Source organism: Epinephelus lanceolatus, chromosome 9 (genome assembly GCF_041903045.1).
Source record: "Epinephelus lanceolatus isolate andai-2023 chromosome 9, ASM4190304v1, whole genome shotgun sequence".
Classification (NCBI taxonomy): Eukaryota; Metazoa; Chordata; class Actinopteri; order Perciformes; family Serranidae; genus Epinephelus; species Epinephelus lanceolatus.
In genome coordinates this window covers 25,003,675-25,017,049 of record NC_135742.1, presented here as the reverse complement: position 1 = coordinate 25,017,049, position 13,375 = coordinate 25,003,675, and the positions used below count along the sequence as shown (strand labels likewise).

The 13,375-nt window shown below is 41.5% G+C and overlaps 1 protein-coding gene across 3 annotated transcripts in view; it reads left to right on the top strand.

Annotated features, from left to right (window-relative positions):
- Positions 1–5,597: 5,597 nt before the first annotated feature.
- Positions 5,598–13,375, top strand: part of coro1ca (coronin, actin binding protein, 1Ca) — a 38,027-nt gene continuing 30,249 nt past the window's right edge. The window contains exon 1 of one of the 3 annotated variants that reach the window (XM_078170741.1): positions 5,598–7,296. In XM_078170741.1, the coding sequence (XP_078026867.1) occupies positions 5,613–7,296 (1,684 nt within the window). In that variant the 5' untranslated portion in view covers positions 5,598–5,612. Of the gene's footprint in view, positions 7,297–8,745; positions 8,875–13,375 lie in introns of those variants that run through there. The other 2 variants (XM_033619688.2, XM_033619689.2) reach the window with 2 other exon arrangements.

Genomic DNA, 13,375 nt, shown 5'->3' with positions numbered 1-13,375 from the left:
GACTTGGCTTTGATGGTGTGTGTGTATCCTGAAATTACATCACTGCGCCCCCATCTGTATGCTTTGGCAGGAGAGACGTTCTCTAACAGCCAGGTTATATAACATTTGGCTTCCCGTCACTGTTTGCATGACATCAGTGAATGACTTAAGTTACACGCTCTCGTTCCTCCTGTCCTATATGACTGTGTGCGTGTCTGAGTAATGAATGGTATACCCTGTATACAGTGTGACATGGTGGGGCACTGAGGCGTCAAAGATGTTATTTACTGTTGTTTGTGTGTGAGTTTATGCTGATCTAAAGCGTTTGCGCTCCTGTGTTTTGGGCGTGTACATGAAACCTGAGACTGGTATTTCCAGAAATGTGACATGAAAATGTGTCTGGCTACTGTAAACTTGTAAAACATTTAAATAACGGAGGGACTAAATAAAAAGCTTTGTAAAACTCATCTTTAGTGTGCCAAGAAGCCTGTGGAGTCTGTTTTGAGTTAGCGATGAGCTTAAATTAGAGACAAATTGCTTTTTGTCTAGACAAGCTTGAGAGCGACCTGTAACACTTTTTCAAACACAAGAACACAAGGACTGCAGGGCTGCCTGTCTGTCAACACAGCAGCCCTCAGGCCACAGGCTCTGGGTGTGGGCCGGCCCCTCTTCCCCTTCTGCTGGTGAATTCTTGGCTGACGTACCTCCACTTTTGTTTTATTATCTGAGGACGTATCCTGTTTTGGATGTTACTATAGAGACCGAGGGAAACAAAAGAATAGCGACTGAGATATTTTTTAGATAATTTCCGTCACTCCTGGGCATGTACAGGTTGGCTACAATTACTCACCATTTATCCCAGACACAAGCATCCTTTTACCACCTCCTACTTATCTTAACTAGGTTCCTGGAGTGGAGAGTGGAGCAGTGTGAGCTCTGCAGCCCATGACACCAGCATGAAAACAGTAGAGTTGGGTATACCCTCCACTACACCACTTGTGTCGGGTAAAGGACAGAAAAAACTAACAGTACATTCCTTATATTTACTCTGCATCAGAATCTGCACTGGTCACTGAACAGGTCATCCACATTTATTCCAGTTTTCCACTCAGAAAAACAAGGTGAAAAGGTTACCACTTACGTATTTCCCATCTCAGCACAGCATCACCCTTCAAACACATTCTCCATGTACCTGAAAGCAAAACAAAGAGCTGGAAATATTAAAGATAACTCCTTTGATATCCAGGCACTGGAAAAATATTGCCAAGGAGCTTAGCTCAATTTTCCATTAAACAGTAAATCTAGAACCAGGCAATTTACTACAGAGCAGTTCTCTTTATTCGCTGGTTTGCTGACTTTAATGGATAGGCTTCATCCTCCTGAGACCCTGTGTCCTCACATTTTGGGTTTACTTGACCTTCTTCTTAACTTAGACCCATTGTCCACATTCATGGACACTTTTTGTGCCATCTAGTGGTAGTAAGAGCACAATACACTAATCCATGTAAAAACAAGATGGCAGCCATTTCTGCCAAGTCAGTCTGCAGGCGATGCCAACACAAAAGTGAACAAGGTCCAAAACCTGATAAAACTTTATTGTTGAAACTTGTTTATTTATGATTAATAATGTTTATATTTTGATATGGCAACAAATTTGACATATTTTAACAACAGTAACAAGATAAGACACTGTTAATTAGGAAGTACAAGATTGAGGACATTGGGACTTTAGTATCGTCTCGTTTGAGAACTTTGGGACTTCAGTATTGTCTCGTTTGAGGACATTGGGACTTTATTATCGTCTCGTTTGAGGACATTGGGACTTTAGTATCGTCTCGTTTGAGGACACTGGTACTTTATTATCGTCTCGTTTGAAGACATTGGGACTTTAGTATTGTCTCGTTTGAGGACACTGGGACTTTATTATCATCTCGTTTGAGGACATTGGGACTTTAGTATTGTCTCGTTTGAGGACATTGGGACTTTATTATCGTCTTGTTTGAGGACATTGGGACTTTATTATCGTCTCATTTGAGGACATTATGACTTTAGTATTGTCTTGTTTGAGGACATTGGGACTTAATTATTGTTGACAGTATTTAGTTTTTTATACTTATTGGTTCCCACTGATCCCAAATAACTAGAAACAAATAAAAATGCATACCAAACAAAAGTTCAGGTCTCCGGAGGTTATTCATTAAATCCAGCTTTGTTCCAGTGGATCAAGAAGAAACCTCCCTCAGTAACACAGTGGTACAGTGTAACACTTCTGGTTTTTGCTACATTAAAGGGTAATGACAACCCCTTTTGTAATATTTGGCAACCCTGTCTCGACCATCTTCCTGGTGAACTTGTTGGCCTACTGCAAAAAGGGCTCCTGTCCTTTGTTTTCACAAATAAGTCATAGTTTTTCCCTTTTTTTAACATGGTACCAATGTGTACAAATTGTATATATTGTAATTTACATGTATATTAATACAACCCATGCATGTTGCCTCATTTATTCATTTCTGTAATTTGGGAGTGGCTGTGCTGTTTGGTTATTTGTGTAAATAATAATAAAATATTAAAAGAAAAAAGACAACTTCTCCCAGGTTTCTCAAGGCAGCGAAAAGTAAAGCAACAAGTCCAAGTTTCCCCTGATTGTATTAGTCAAATGTGCTGTGACATCACATGGATGTAATATAAGGCTCCCATTGCTTGTGCATTGGAGGGAGGACTGAACATCACCAAACAACCAACAAAGAGCACTCTGTCGGTCCTGAGAGAGAGCAAACGACTCAGCTTCCACGTCCAACTGGTAAGTGTCGGATGCAACCTATGATAAGAGATCAATATTATATGAATCCTCACCGGGAGGTGTCATGGGTCAGGCCTGTGCCCACCTTGTTGTGTTGTGCTAATCTGAGGTCAGAAGAAATGATAAACTGTCTGTTTCCCAGATGCTGAAATTTGTGAGTGGTTCCTGGTTCGTTGGTTTTGAATTCCTGTATGTCTGAGTATGTTGAGGCAGCAGAGCACATGGTGATCAAGTGATCAGCTTTGGGCATTCAGGGAGGATGAGACAGGATAACAGAGCAGCTGTTTACAGGGATAGGCTGCCTTAAGGGAAGGGGCTCCTCACACTCACTGATAGAGTTGCTGCAGGAAAATCAATGAGCGTAAATTCCAGTGATATCTATGATGGATTTAACCTGATGAGTACACATGATGAAATACAGTGCTGTAACTTTTTATTGATGACCTCAAACTTAATCTTTCTGTGCTGTCATGTATTTCTGCTCTCTCTCTCTCTAAATATCGCATGGAAAAAAAAACATGTTTCTATCTTCTCACACAGCTGTGCGGAGACCACTGTGAGGGTGATAACATTAGCTCCCATAGCCATGTGTCTGGCCAGTGTGCAGGCCTGTCAGATGATAACACAACAGCAGTCATACGTTGTCACACAGACGGGGCATGTGGCCGCAGACAGGAAACAGACTCATGGTCCGGATCATTGTTTATTGTGCTTCACCGTTTTCTCTGCTTACTGCTGCAGTTTAGGAGGTGAACACTTATTAAGCAATTAAACAATTAGACAGTCTCATGCAGAAGCTGCTCTCCGCATCATGGTGATTTAGGCTTTGCCTTATGTTCTGCTTTCTTGTTAACAACAGCTGCTCTCATTTCACCTCCTACTCCTGCTACTACTAATGCAAGAGCAGCTATAGTCAACAGCACATGATGTTGTTCCTCAGAGAAGCCTGAATAGAAATCATATCCAGAGTTAGACTACTAAGATGCAGCATTTGAACTGCTGACATCATGTCATCCTCATACAAGACTGGACTGACTGCAGCCTTATCATTTAACTGAAATCAAATCAGCAAAGCATTCTGACAACAGAAAGTGTAACAAGAAGCAAAGTGTGGGAGAAAGATTTACAGACAGACTGTCATAAGACTGTGTGAACCTTCAGTACTAACAGAGAGGGATTAATCAATTGGTCAGACTCCCTGTCTCTGGTGTCCCTATCTGCTGTGGTGCTGATCATCCCAAATAATTGATCACAGATTTTACATATCAGTACTGCTATTCTTAGGATAAGGCTTTGTGTCTTTGATGCTGATACTGCTGAATCACTTATCAATCCAAAACAAAGATTTAAGATAATATATTTAACCCCTTAAATAGTAATTCATATATCATTTACTTACATTGTGTTACACTGAATTTGAGAAGAACACTTTCTCGCATGCCTCCATTGTAAATCAAGAATACAAGAACTGAGAAAGAGATCAATGCTAGTAAAAGGAAGTTGTGTTTAACAGCAGCAAAACTATATCAAAACATCCATTTACAAACTCTCACATAACTCACACAGTATAATCTAAGTCTCATTGATCCAGTCGTATGCTCAGTGCCTCCCAAACACATTTTCACCAGGACCTAACTATTTAAAACGCCTCCACATAAACAACACAGTGAAAATACATGTGTTTGGGAGGTAGTGAGCATACAACTGGATAAATGAGACTTGGATTATACTGCATGAGTTGCGTGAGAGTTGCGTAAACAGATGCTTTGATAGAGGTTTGCTGTTGTTAAATGAAGCCATCTTTTCATCAAGAATTTGCTCTATTTTTGGATGCGAGAGAAACATGTTTTTTTTCTTCATAAATTTAATATAACAGGGTGAGCAATTGATATAGAAATGATCATTTTGGAGTTTAAGTATTCCTTTTAAATGCACAAGTGACATTGCTGCAAAATCTTGTGACTGTAATTTGTCTCAGAGTTGAGCAACTGCAGACACTGCCATTGCATGAATAACCCAACAGAAGGTATATTATAGTTGTTAACGTCATAAGATACTCCAATTCACCACTAACATGCAAATAGCTACTGTGTGACTATGAGTTGTTTGCTGCATGGCCTCTTCCCAAGACTGAAACCATTTCTAATGTGTAGACAGTGATGTTAATCCCAGCTGTCTGCTTAATTTGTTCCTCCTCTGATTCAGCAGCAGCTCAGTTTATTATAAGTGAGGATTTACAGGCACAAGAAACTACTCCTGGGCTGACATTCCTAACACGTGGCATTATTTGGGAGGGTGGTCTTTTATTGTGAGGTTGATACCGTGTCTTTCTCCACAGACCAGAATGGGACAGAACCAGGATAAACTAGAAGGGGGAGAACAGGCCCTTCGTGAAGGGTTGGAGGAGACTACGCTAAACCCTGACTCTGAAGGAGCAGGCAGTCATACAGGTGATGTCATGGAGGGAGGAAGCTCCTGTGAGGAGGAGGCTGGTAACACCAAGGAAAATTCAGGGGAGCCAGACGCTGAGGATCTGGACGGGAGCCCCGGCCAGGAGCCAACAACACCTTCCAGTGAGAAGCACATAAATTTGTGGGTGAGTCCTTTCGCTGCACAGGAGGTGAGACAGGGAGGGGCTGCAGGAAAGGCGGGAGGAGGAGGAGGAGGAGGAGGAGGAGGCAGGACCACTCCAGTGGTTCCACAGGAGACGAACAAGAACCGAAAGAGTAGCACAAGGATTGAGGAAAGAGCCGGAGCACACAAGCTGTTTAGTCAAATCAAAAGAGAGGAGAAGAAGGCTGAGGAGGAGCTTCAGAGATTCTCAAAGAACAAGATGGAGTATCAGGATGAGGGAAGTGTCCAACATGAGGAGATCCAGGATGAAAACTTCTCATATAAAAGGTCTGGCTCTGCTGTTACCACAGAGGATGCAAACTCTGTGCTGATGAAGATGAGCAGACGTGGAGTTCATGCAGGAAGTGAGCTGGTACTGTCTTTTCAACAAGACCAGCATGACACCAACATGGTTGCAGCTGAAGACATTCAACTCTGTGCAGGAACAGTGGGCCGCTTGAGTGAGAGGAAGGAACCGCCTACCGCTCAGTCCCAACATCCTTTGAAAAACAATCTGGAGAAAGAGTCACTATTAGACGTGAGTGATACCATTCACTGTAGACCTCCAAAAGAGAGAACAGATACAAAGGAGGAAGCATGTGAGGTGAGGCCAGTTTGGAACAACTTCTCTTCGACAAAACCAAAAGTCAATGACACTGAGGATCAAAGGGAGTCAGTGAGGCCTTATCTACAAGTGGACACAACTGAAACAACCACAGATCAAGAGATAGACTCATGTTCAGCATCAAATCCAGTCAGTGAGCCCAGTTCAATTTTGGAGAAACTACTGAAGAGAGACAGAAAGGAGACGATCCCAGCTCCTTCAAAAATAAAAGAGGCTGACACAAACAACAAGGTCACCATGGATGTTATTGCAAAGAGGATCCCTGACAGTGCAACAACAGAGCATTTCAACGATAAACTCAATCAGTCAGTATGTGACATGAAGGGATTGAAAGAGAAACCACCTAAAGAAAACCATGCAACCAAAGAACACCGCATTAAGGATGTGGACATGAAACAAGCAGATGCAGCTGATAGTATGACCGCAGATTGTTTTCAGCCTGGAGTGACTGGGAATACTCCATGTGAGAGTTCACTTACAAAATCCCCATGCTCTAAAGCTGATTGTCAGAGTGCAGAGAACATCAACTCAACAGATGCCTCAGCTAATAAGGATATTGTGATAAAGCCAAACGTGCATACCTTTAGAAATCTATCTTCAGGCAACTTGCAATCAGCTGTCTCACATGAGAGGACGTCATGTGAGGTGAGTGATGTGATTGCTGAGGAATCTGCACCTTTATCAGTGTCTGATGTGAAATCTCCACAAACAAAAAGTGATGGTCAAATTGCAGACTCATCCTATTTACTTTCTGCTGACACAACAGACACCAGTACTATAAGACCACCTCTACAAATGAAAAGTGACAGTGAGTGCAAATCATCCCCAGATGCTCAATCTGTGAGGAGGAGGAAGGTGAAGGGCTCGACTGAGGACACTGCAACACCAGCTGTGGATGCTGGCTCAGTTTTGGTTGCAGCCAGCACAGTTATCTCAGAGGAAAGCCACCAGGCCACAAAGCAGGATCTTGATATGACACTTAACACAGACAATGCGATGCCAGATCATCATGATGGACAACCTGGCAAAGATGGAGATGACAGAGTCTTGAAGAGAGATAAATCCCAAAGCACTCCCAGATCTAGGCCTGTCTCAGAGCTCATAAAGGAGACCATTCAACTGCATGAAAAGCTGCAGCACCAGGACCGGCCAAAGCCAGCTGAAGTCAAGCCTGAAGAGCAGGGTCAGTCTGTGAAGGTGGCGCAGATGAAGGCGGCTTTCGACTCAGCTCAGAAATCCCCTGACAAGGCAATCAACAGGAAGCCATCAATGAGAAGAGGTAAGGGTAACATCTAGCTTACAGTAATTTATATATATACCATAGTATCAAGTGAGTAGAAGCTGTGGAGAACACATGAGGCCTAACAGGATAGCAGGTAAATTAATCAGTGAGTCATTTTTATTTAAAAAACAATTAACCAATGAAGTCTGCTTTCCTGGTCCATGAACCATGATACTGTGGGCTGCCAGATTCACCACAAACACTTGCATCAGCCTTCATCTACAAGACTGAGGGAGGGTGAAGAGAAAAAAAGATTGGATGATGGAATGCAGCTGTTTTCTTCTGTCAAAGGTCTGCATCACTCTGGGTGTGTGAAATGACGCCATCTTGTGGTGCTGTAATACACTTGTGGTACATTGTGTTCTTCAGGAGGACTGGGATACATTTTTGATGTCATAAAATGATATCAAGAACAGTAATACTGTGCAAGCATGTTCTATGCTTTCACTGTGTATCACAAAGTGGATGTTATGGCTGTCATATTATCATGGACATTAGAGGCAGCCTGAATAATTTTCTTTAATAGGATCAAGGAACCTCTTTCTCTCACAGAACCATTCATAACCAGCCATATACACTTATATTCATATATTTATCTTTAGTATTCATAAAGCTACACCCATTTAATCACAGTCTCATGTATTATGATCATGTATATTGCGATACACTGCAATTTATTACCTGTTTTCAATTGCAAATCATGTCCTCAATGCAAAACTTTGCCAACATGTGTTTTATCCAATGAGATAAAAAATTTCAGTCTGTTCATCTCACTTCAGTCATTTTTATTACCACAAATTGTATCTAGGGGACTGAAAAAGCTATTTTTTTACTCTAGTCAGCCACCAAAAGTTTAATTTATATTTGCAATATTAATAATTGAAGTTGAAAAAAATCGATACTTATTGGCATCCATGTGTCGATGTGATATCGCAATACTGTGTATCGATTTTTTTCCCTTACCCCTAATATATACTGTATATATTATGGGCCCTCTTGCCTCATTTAGCTGCTCCATAATGCTGTCGGATGGGTGAGTGTGTTGCACGTATTTACCCTGCCAGAAGAAGAAAGTACATAAATCATTTTAGCCTAACTGATAAATAAATTGTATAATTTCTGTGAGTAAAATGCCACTTTTCTAAATCATATGATTATAATATAATGGGGAAACAATGATAAATAGATAATAAATAGATGAAATAGATAATATGAGTGTCACATTAATACCACAGGAGATTTAAAAGCCATAAAACCATCTAATAACACACTATTAATGGTGATTTTTGGTGACTGGGAACCTGCAAAAAGTAGACGTCCGTTCTGTTCCTTGTTAACCTAACCGCCACTCTGATTGACTGTTGGAGCTGTCCGTCAAAGACCACTTATCCAATCAGAGCTCGCCAAGCCAAGGCAGGGGGCGGGACTAGCGTCAGAGTGGGGAAAGAGCACACAGAGCGAGCGGTGTCAGCAGCACAGCAGCGGCTCCGGCAGAGGGAGGAATCAAGTGGGATACGCGTTGGGTTGTGTTATATCATTCGGCTTTCGGGAATACTTTCATTTTCCTCTCAGAAGGTAGGTTAAAGATTAAAAATAATTGTTTAGACTCTATTTGGTGTTCTTACGCCTTTTACATTTGTTTCAGCGGTCCTTGTTTGTCCATGTACAGCCATCCAGACAGGAAAGTGCATGCGCTAGCTAAAATGAATCGGGATAGTCTGAGGAACTGTTTTTTAAGCTAGCGCTAGCCTTCAGCGGCGGTTAGGTGACAATGCCAAAAAAGTTTATAACCGATAACCAAAGCAGTTGCTGGTTTCACGCGAGGTTTTTGCTCCGTTTGGGTGGGTTTGGCTGATAATTGACGACGTGAAATGTGCTGTTGCACGTTATTGAACGGGGTGGGGTAGCTAACCATAGTGCGGCAGGAAAACTTATCTCAGAAACGATAGATCCACATACACGGAGATGCAGGCAGCACAACCGCGCCCTGGCCCCTGGCACCCTCACTGAATATTGGCTCTGTACATAGAACAATAGGCTCCAAACACACTGATATCCAAGAATTAACTCTTTCGGTTATAGATACTATTATTTTTTGTTACAGTTATTAAATTCCAGTATCCGGAATATTCATCCAGATGCCAGGTTCAAATTTGACCCACTAACACACTGGTATGGAAGATAAATGGGAGAGGGTCATAAAACATGCTAGCGACTACAATGTTAACTTAACCAAATGTATAATCACTGCGTCCTGCACGAGCTCTGCTTGTTTGGCCATGACACGTGCAGAATTGTTTGAACGGATGAATGCAGAATATGTGCAGATAACCTCTTCAACCTTTTATAGTATTTATTATCTATGAAGGCAGACAGAAATGTGGTGTAGCTGCACCTGAGTGTGTGTTTGAGTCAATCAGTATCATGCTGACAGCTGTTTTTAATTAGGAGTCCTTCTGCAGCAAAACAAAGGTTTGGTTTAATTGTGTTCAAGTCAAATAAAGACAGGGTACATTATTTATTAGCACTGTTCCTTGTATTCAGAGTCACTTTATTGCCTGTTTAGTCTGATCAACCTAGATGTTTTATTTAAAGTTTCCACAGCTGGACCATAAATGATTTTTTTTTTTGGCAAGGAAAGGTAATGTAGTGTGTCACCAGTAGTGCTGCCTTATTAGCATTATTGATAGTCTGTCCATTTTTTTGGTCCATCACAAAGTCTATTAAAAGTGAAACACAAAAATAGTGTCCATCCCTAGCTATGAGAGCCAAAGATGTCTTTTAAATGTCCCGATTGAGCCCTTATATATTCAATTAAATATGACACAAACAGAGAGAAGCAGCAAATCCTTACATCTGAGTAGGCAGGTAGGCTCTGGCAGTTGATAAAATAATGGACATAATCAATTTGTTAATTTTTCTGCCCCTCAGCTAATCAATTCATTGACTGATTGGTTCAGCTCTGGTCACAAGTACTGTGAATTAGCCTCACCCTTAAAAATTTGACTTGGCGCTGTGAGTAATGTGATTCTCAAGCATCATATTGAACATTTATGAAAAACTGGAGAGTGTAGGGAGATCATTAAAGACACTCCACTCCTCAGTTAGTAGTTGTAAATAGTCTCAGTAGTTGAGCCCTAGTAGCTGGGTGATGACCTAGATAGTCCTCTGTGTGATCCCTCCATCTGTACGCCACCACCGGCTCATTTGCTTGCTCATGACAATAGGGCAGTTTGACTCGTAATGGCCGTGGTTAGTGTGCCAAAAGGGCAACATGATTTGCATATTTAGCCCCTGTCTTGGACTGGATTACTTAGGTCCCATGTGTAATCAGCTTTGGGGTTGCAGGAGTTTCCCTCGCTGAGAATCGTCGTGGGATGCAGAGCAGGTGAAGACTGACAGGGCGACCCCAGGGTCGACAGTCAGCAGTGCTACAGCTGTGTTTGGGCTTGTTAACCATTCCAGACGCATCAACCTCTGCTGGTTGTGCTGCGGTACAAGGTCTTTAGAAGTGCGTAGTCTGCCTTCCTATGGCAGGGCAGAGAGAGGAAGTGGGTCAGGAAGCAGAGGGAAATAAGCATAAGATGTGAGGGAGAGTTAGTTCCTATCAACTGCAGCAAGGAGTGTTGGTGTGGGCTGTGGTGTACTTACCAGTGCCTATCTAACATTTTGAATTGGTTTCAGGAAGATCACTAAGATTTGTATCCAGCATGTCCACTCCGTTGATTTCATCTGTGTCTATGGAGGTCTGGCTAAGTCCAGCTGTTCGCTGCTGAGGTCATTGTTCATTATTGTACTGAAATAGTTAGGAAGTAGGTTCAGGCTTCGGCTTTGTTTTGTTGACTAAGGAATGTGTGCATTAGATAGAACGTAGCCCAGCAGCAGTTTGATTTCTCTCCTGTTAGTTAGTCCTCATATTAGTCTGCTGGAATAATCCATATTCATGTGGAAAGAAGCTAAATACTTGGTCAACACCCAAAGAGTGCATTCTTTTAACATGTCTGACATACCTCAGTTTGTGTCCAGTCCTGTCTGCGCAAGATGTTATCTCACTCCACATTTTCAAGAAGACTTTCCGCCAGAAACTCTCTAAATGACATGTCACAACTTGAAAATTTAACTGTTTTTTTAAGTTCACTTTAACTATGGTTTGTCTGTGCTACAGATTTTTTTTATAGGCAAGATGTCCAGTTGTTATTTCTAAAGGATAGGTGGGAAGAAACATCTCATTATCTAACCACCTGCTTGGCATATTAGTGTGTTTGTTTGTTTGGAACAGCCTGAGGATGAAGAGGATCACATACCTAAATCTGTGTCACTAATTGCTTACGCAGTAGAAAACAAACAGTGTTTTTCATGTGAGATAGAATTGTTTAAGGACATAACCCAATACTCTATACTGTTTAATAAGCCACAATTAAGTATTTTAGATTTATAAATCTAAGTAGTTGTCTTTCTCAGCTTCTTAGATGCAGGTGTTTGTTTCACAATCTGTGTGTAGGTTTTATAGAAATATATTTGCTTGGAATGGCAATCAAAAATGAAGTTCATGCCCTCTCCTATTTTGACTTACCTCTTTCAGCTTTGTAGTTTTCTGCACACAGAATAATAGCGTTTCTTCCACTGGTCTTTCCCACCACAGCTGACAACATCTGTTGAAATGGAGCAGTGGTGTGTACATGGGGGGAGGGGGAAGTGGCTGAACAGGAAGAGGAAGGGATATGCTTTGTACTCCGAAGCTGTATTATTTAGGAGTTGACTTTTTTATTTTTAAATTGAACAATAGGGTTGCATTTGTCCTCTTGTGGTGTCTGTTGTGTTTCTCACCTGACAGGAAAGGAGCAAGTGAAAACTTGGGCAGAGGTTAAATGGTCAGGTTGTGTTGCTGCAGATACTAAAGTACACACAAACACTGATAAAAACTAGAGCTTTTCCTGTTCTGAGTCATTTAATAGGATTTTAAAGTGGTCTCTTTAAACCTTGACTTTTAAGTAGGATAAGAAATTTAGGAGTTAGTCTTTTAAGTCTAACCGCACAGAAATTGATAGAGCTGAGAATGGGTTCTGCGCTGGAGTACATTTTAAGGCATGCTCAGCATCACACTAAACATACAGACGTGATCTGACATTTATGTTTCCTATCTTTGAAATCGGAGGAGTCTGTTTTTCCTGTTTTTGGAATGAGGAAGTTGGCGACACCTCCTCATTTGACCTCTGGTGTTGAAATATTATCATCTTTAAATGTCTGACACATGATCTGCTATTATTTATGCATACACATAACCTTTACCTGGAATTTGATTGGACCAGGTGATTGGTTCTGTCTATATGTTACAGAGCATTGAGCTGGACTTTGAGCCATATCGCTCTTGTGTCTGCAAATCTCATTTCCTATGAAGTATAAAAGAATACAATAGCATTCCTTGAAACACTGGCGCGTAATGTATTGTGTTCCAGCAGTGTTTAAATTGAGTGGAGCACATACTGCATGGTCACTTGGGGTGAGAGAGAGGTGAAAAAACAACACCTTATCTCATTGTTGCAAAAAAGCACTGGAATGTAGCTGGAATCTGATTACAATGGTGGTCTGTGGCCCTGGTTACAGGAAGGGGATTTAGGTGGCGTCTCATGTGGTCTTGGTGACAAAAGGCAAAAAGCAGCCAGTGTATGGGGAGCACTGAGGCGACATCACTGGTGTGTGTAGTGGCGGCGAGGGGTGGCAGGGGTAAAAAAAAAGTGTGGGAAAGAAAAGTCTGTGGCTAATAAGTCTCTAAATTTACAACCTTTTATGACAATAAAATACCAGTACTGTGAAGAATATGTATACATTCATTGCAGGCTGCAGCCGGCTTATATTGTAGACATATTGGTCTACCATGTGTTGGGGGATGTAACTTCTATGCATGGCCTGCAGTGACCCGGACTGTGGCTACCACGATGATGCTAACAGTCACATAGCAGGGAAGCTGGCAACAATAACAATGATGAAAAGTACCAACAAACAAAGGAACTACAAATCTAAACATGTAGCAGATAAGAGCTGTTGAGAAACATGGCTGAGCCTTGTTTTATTTACC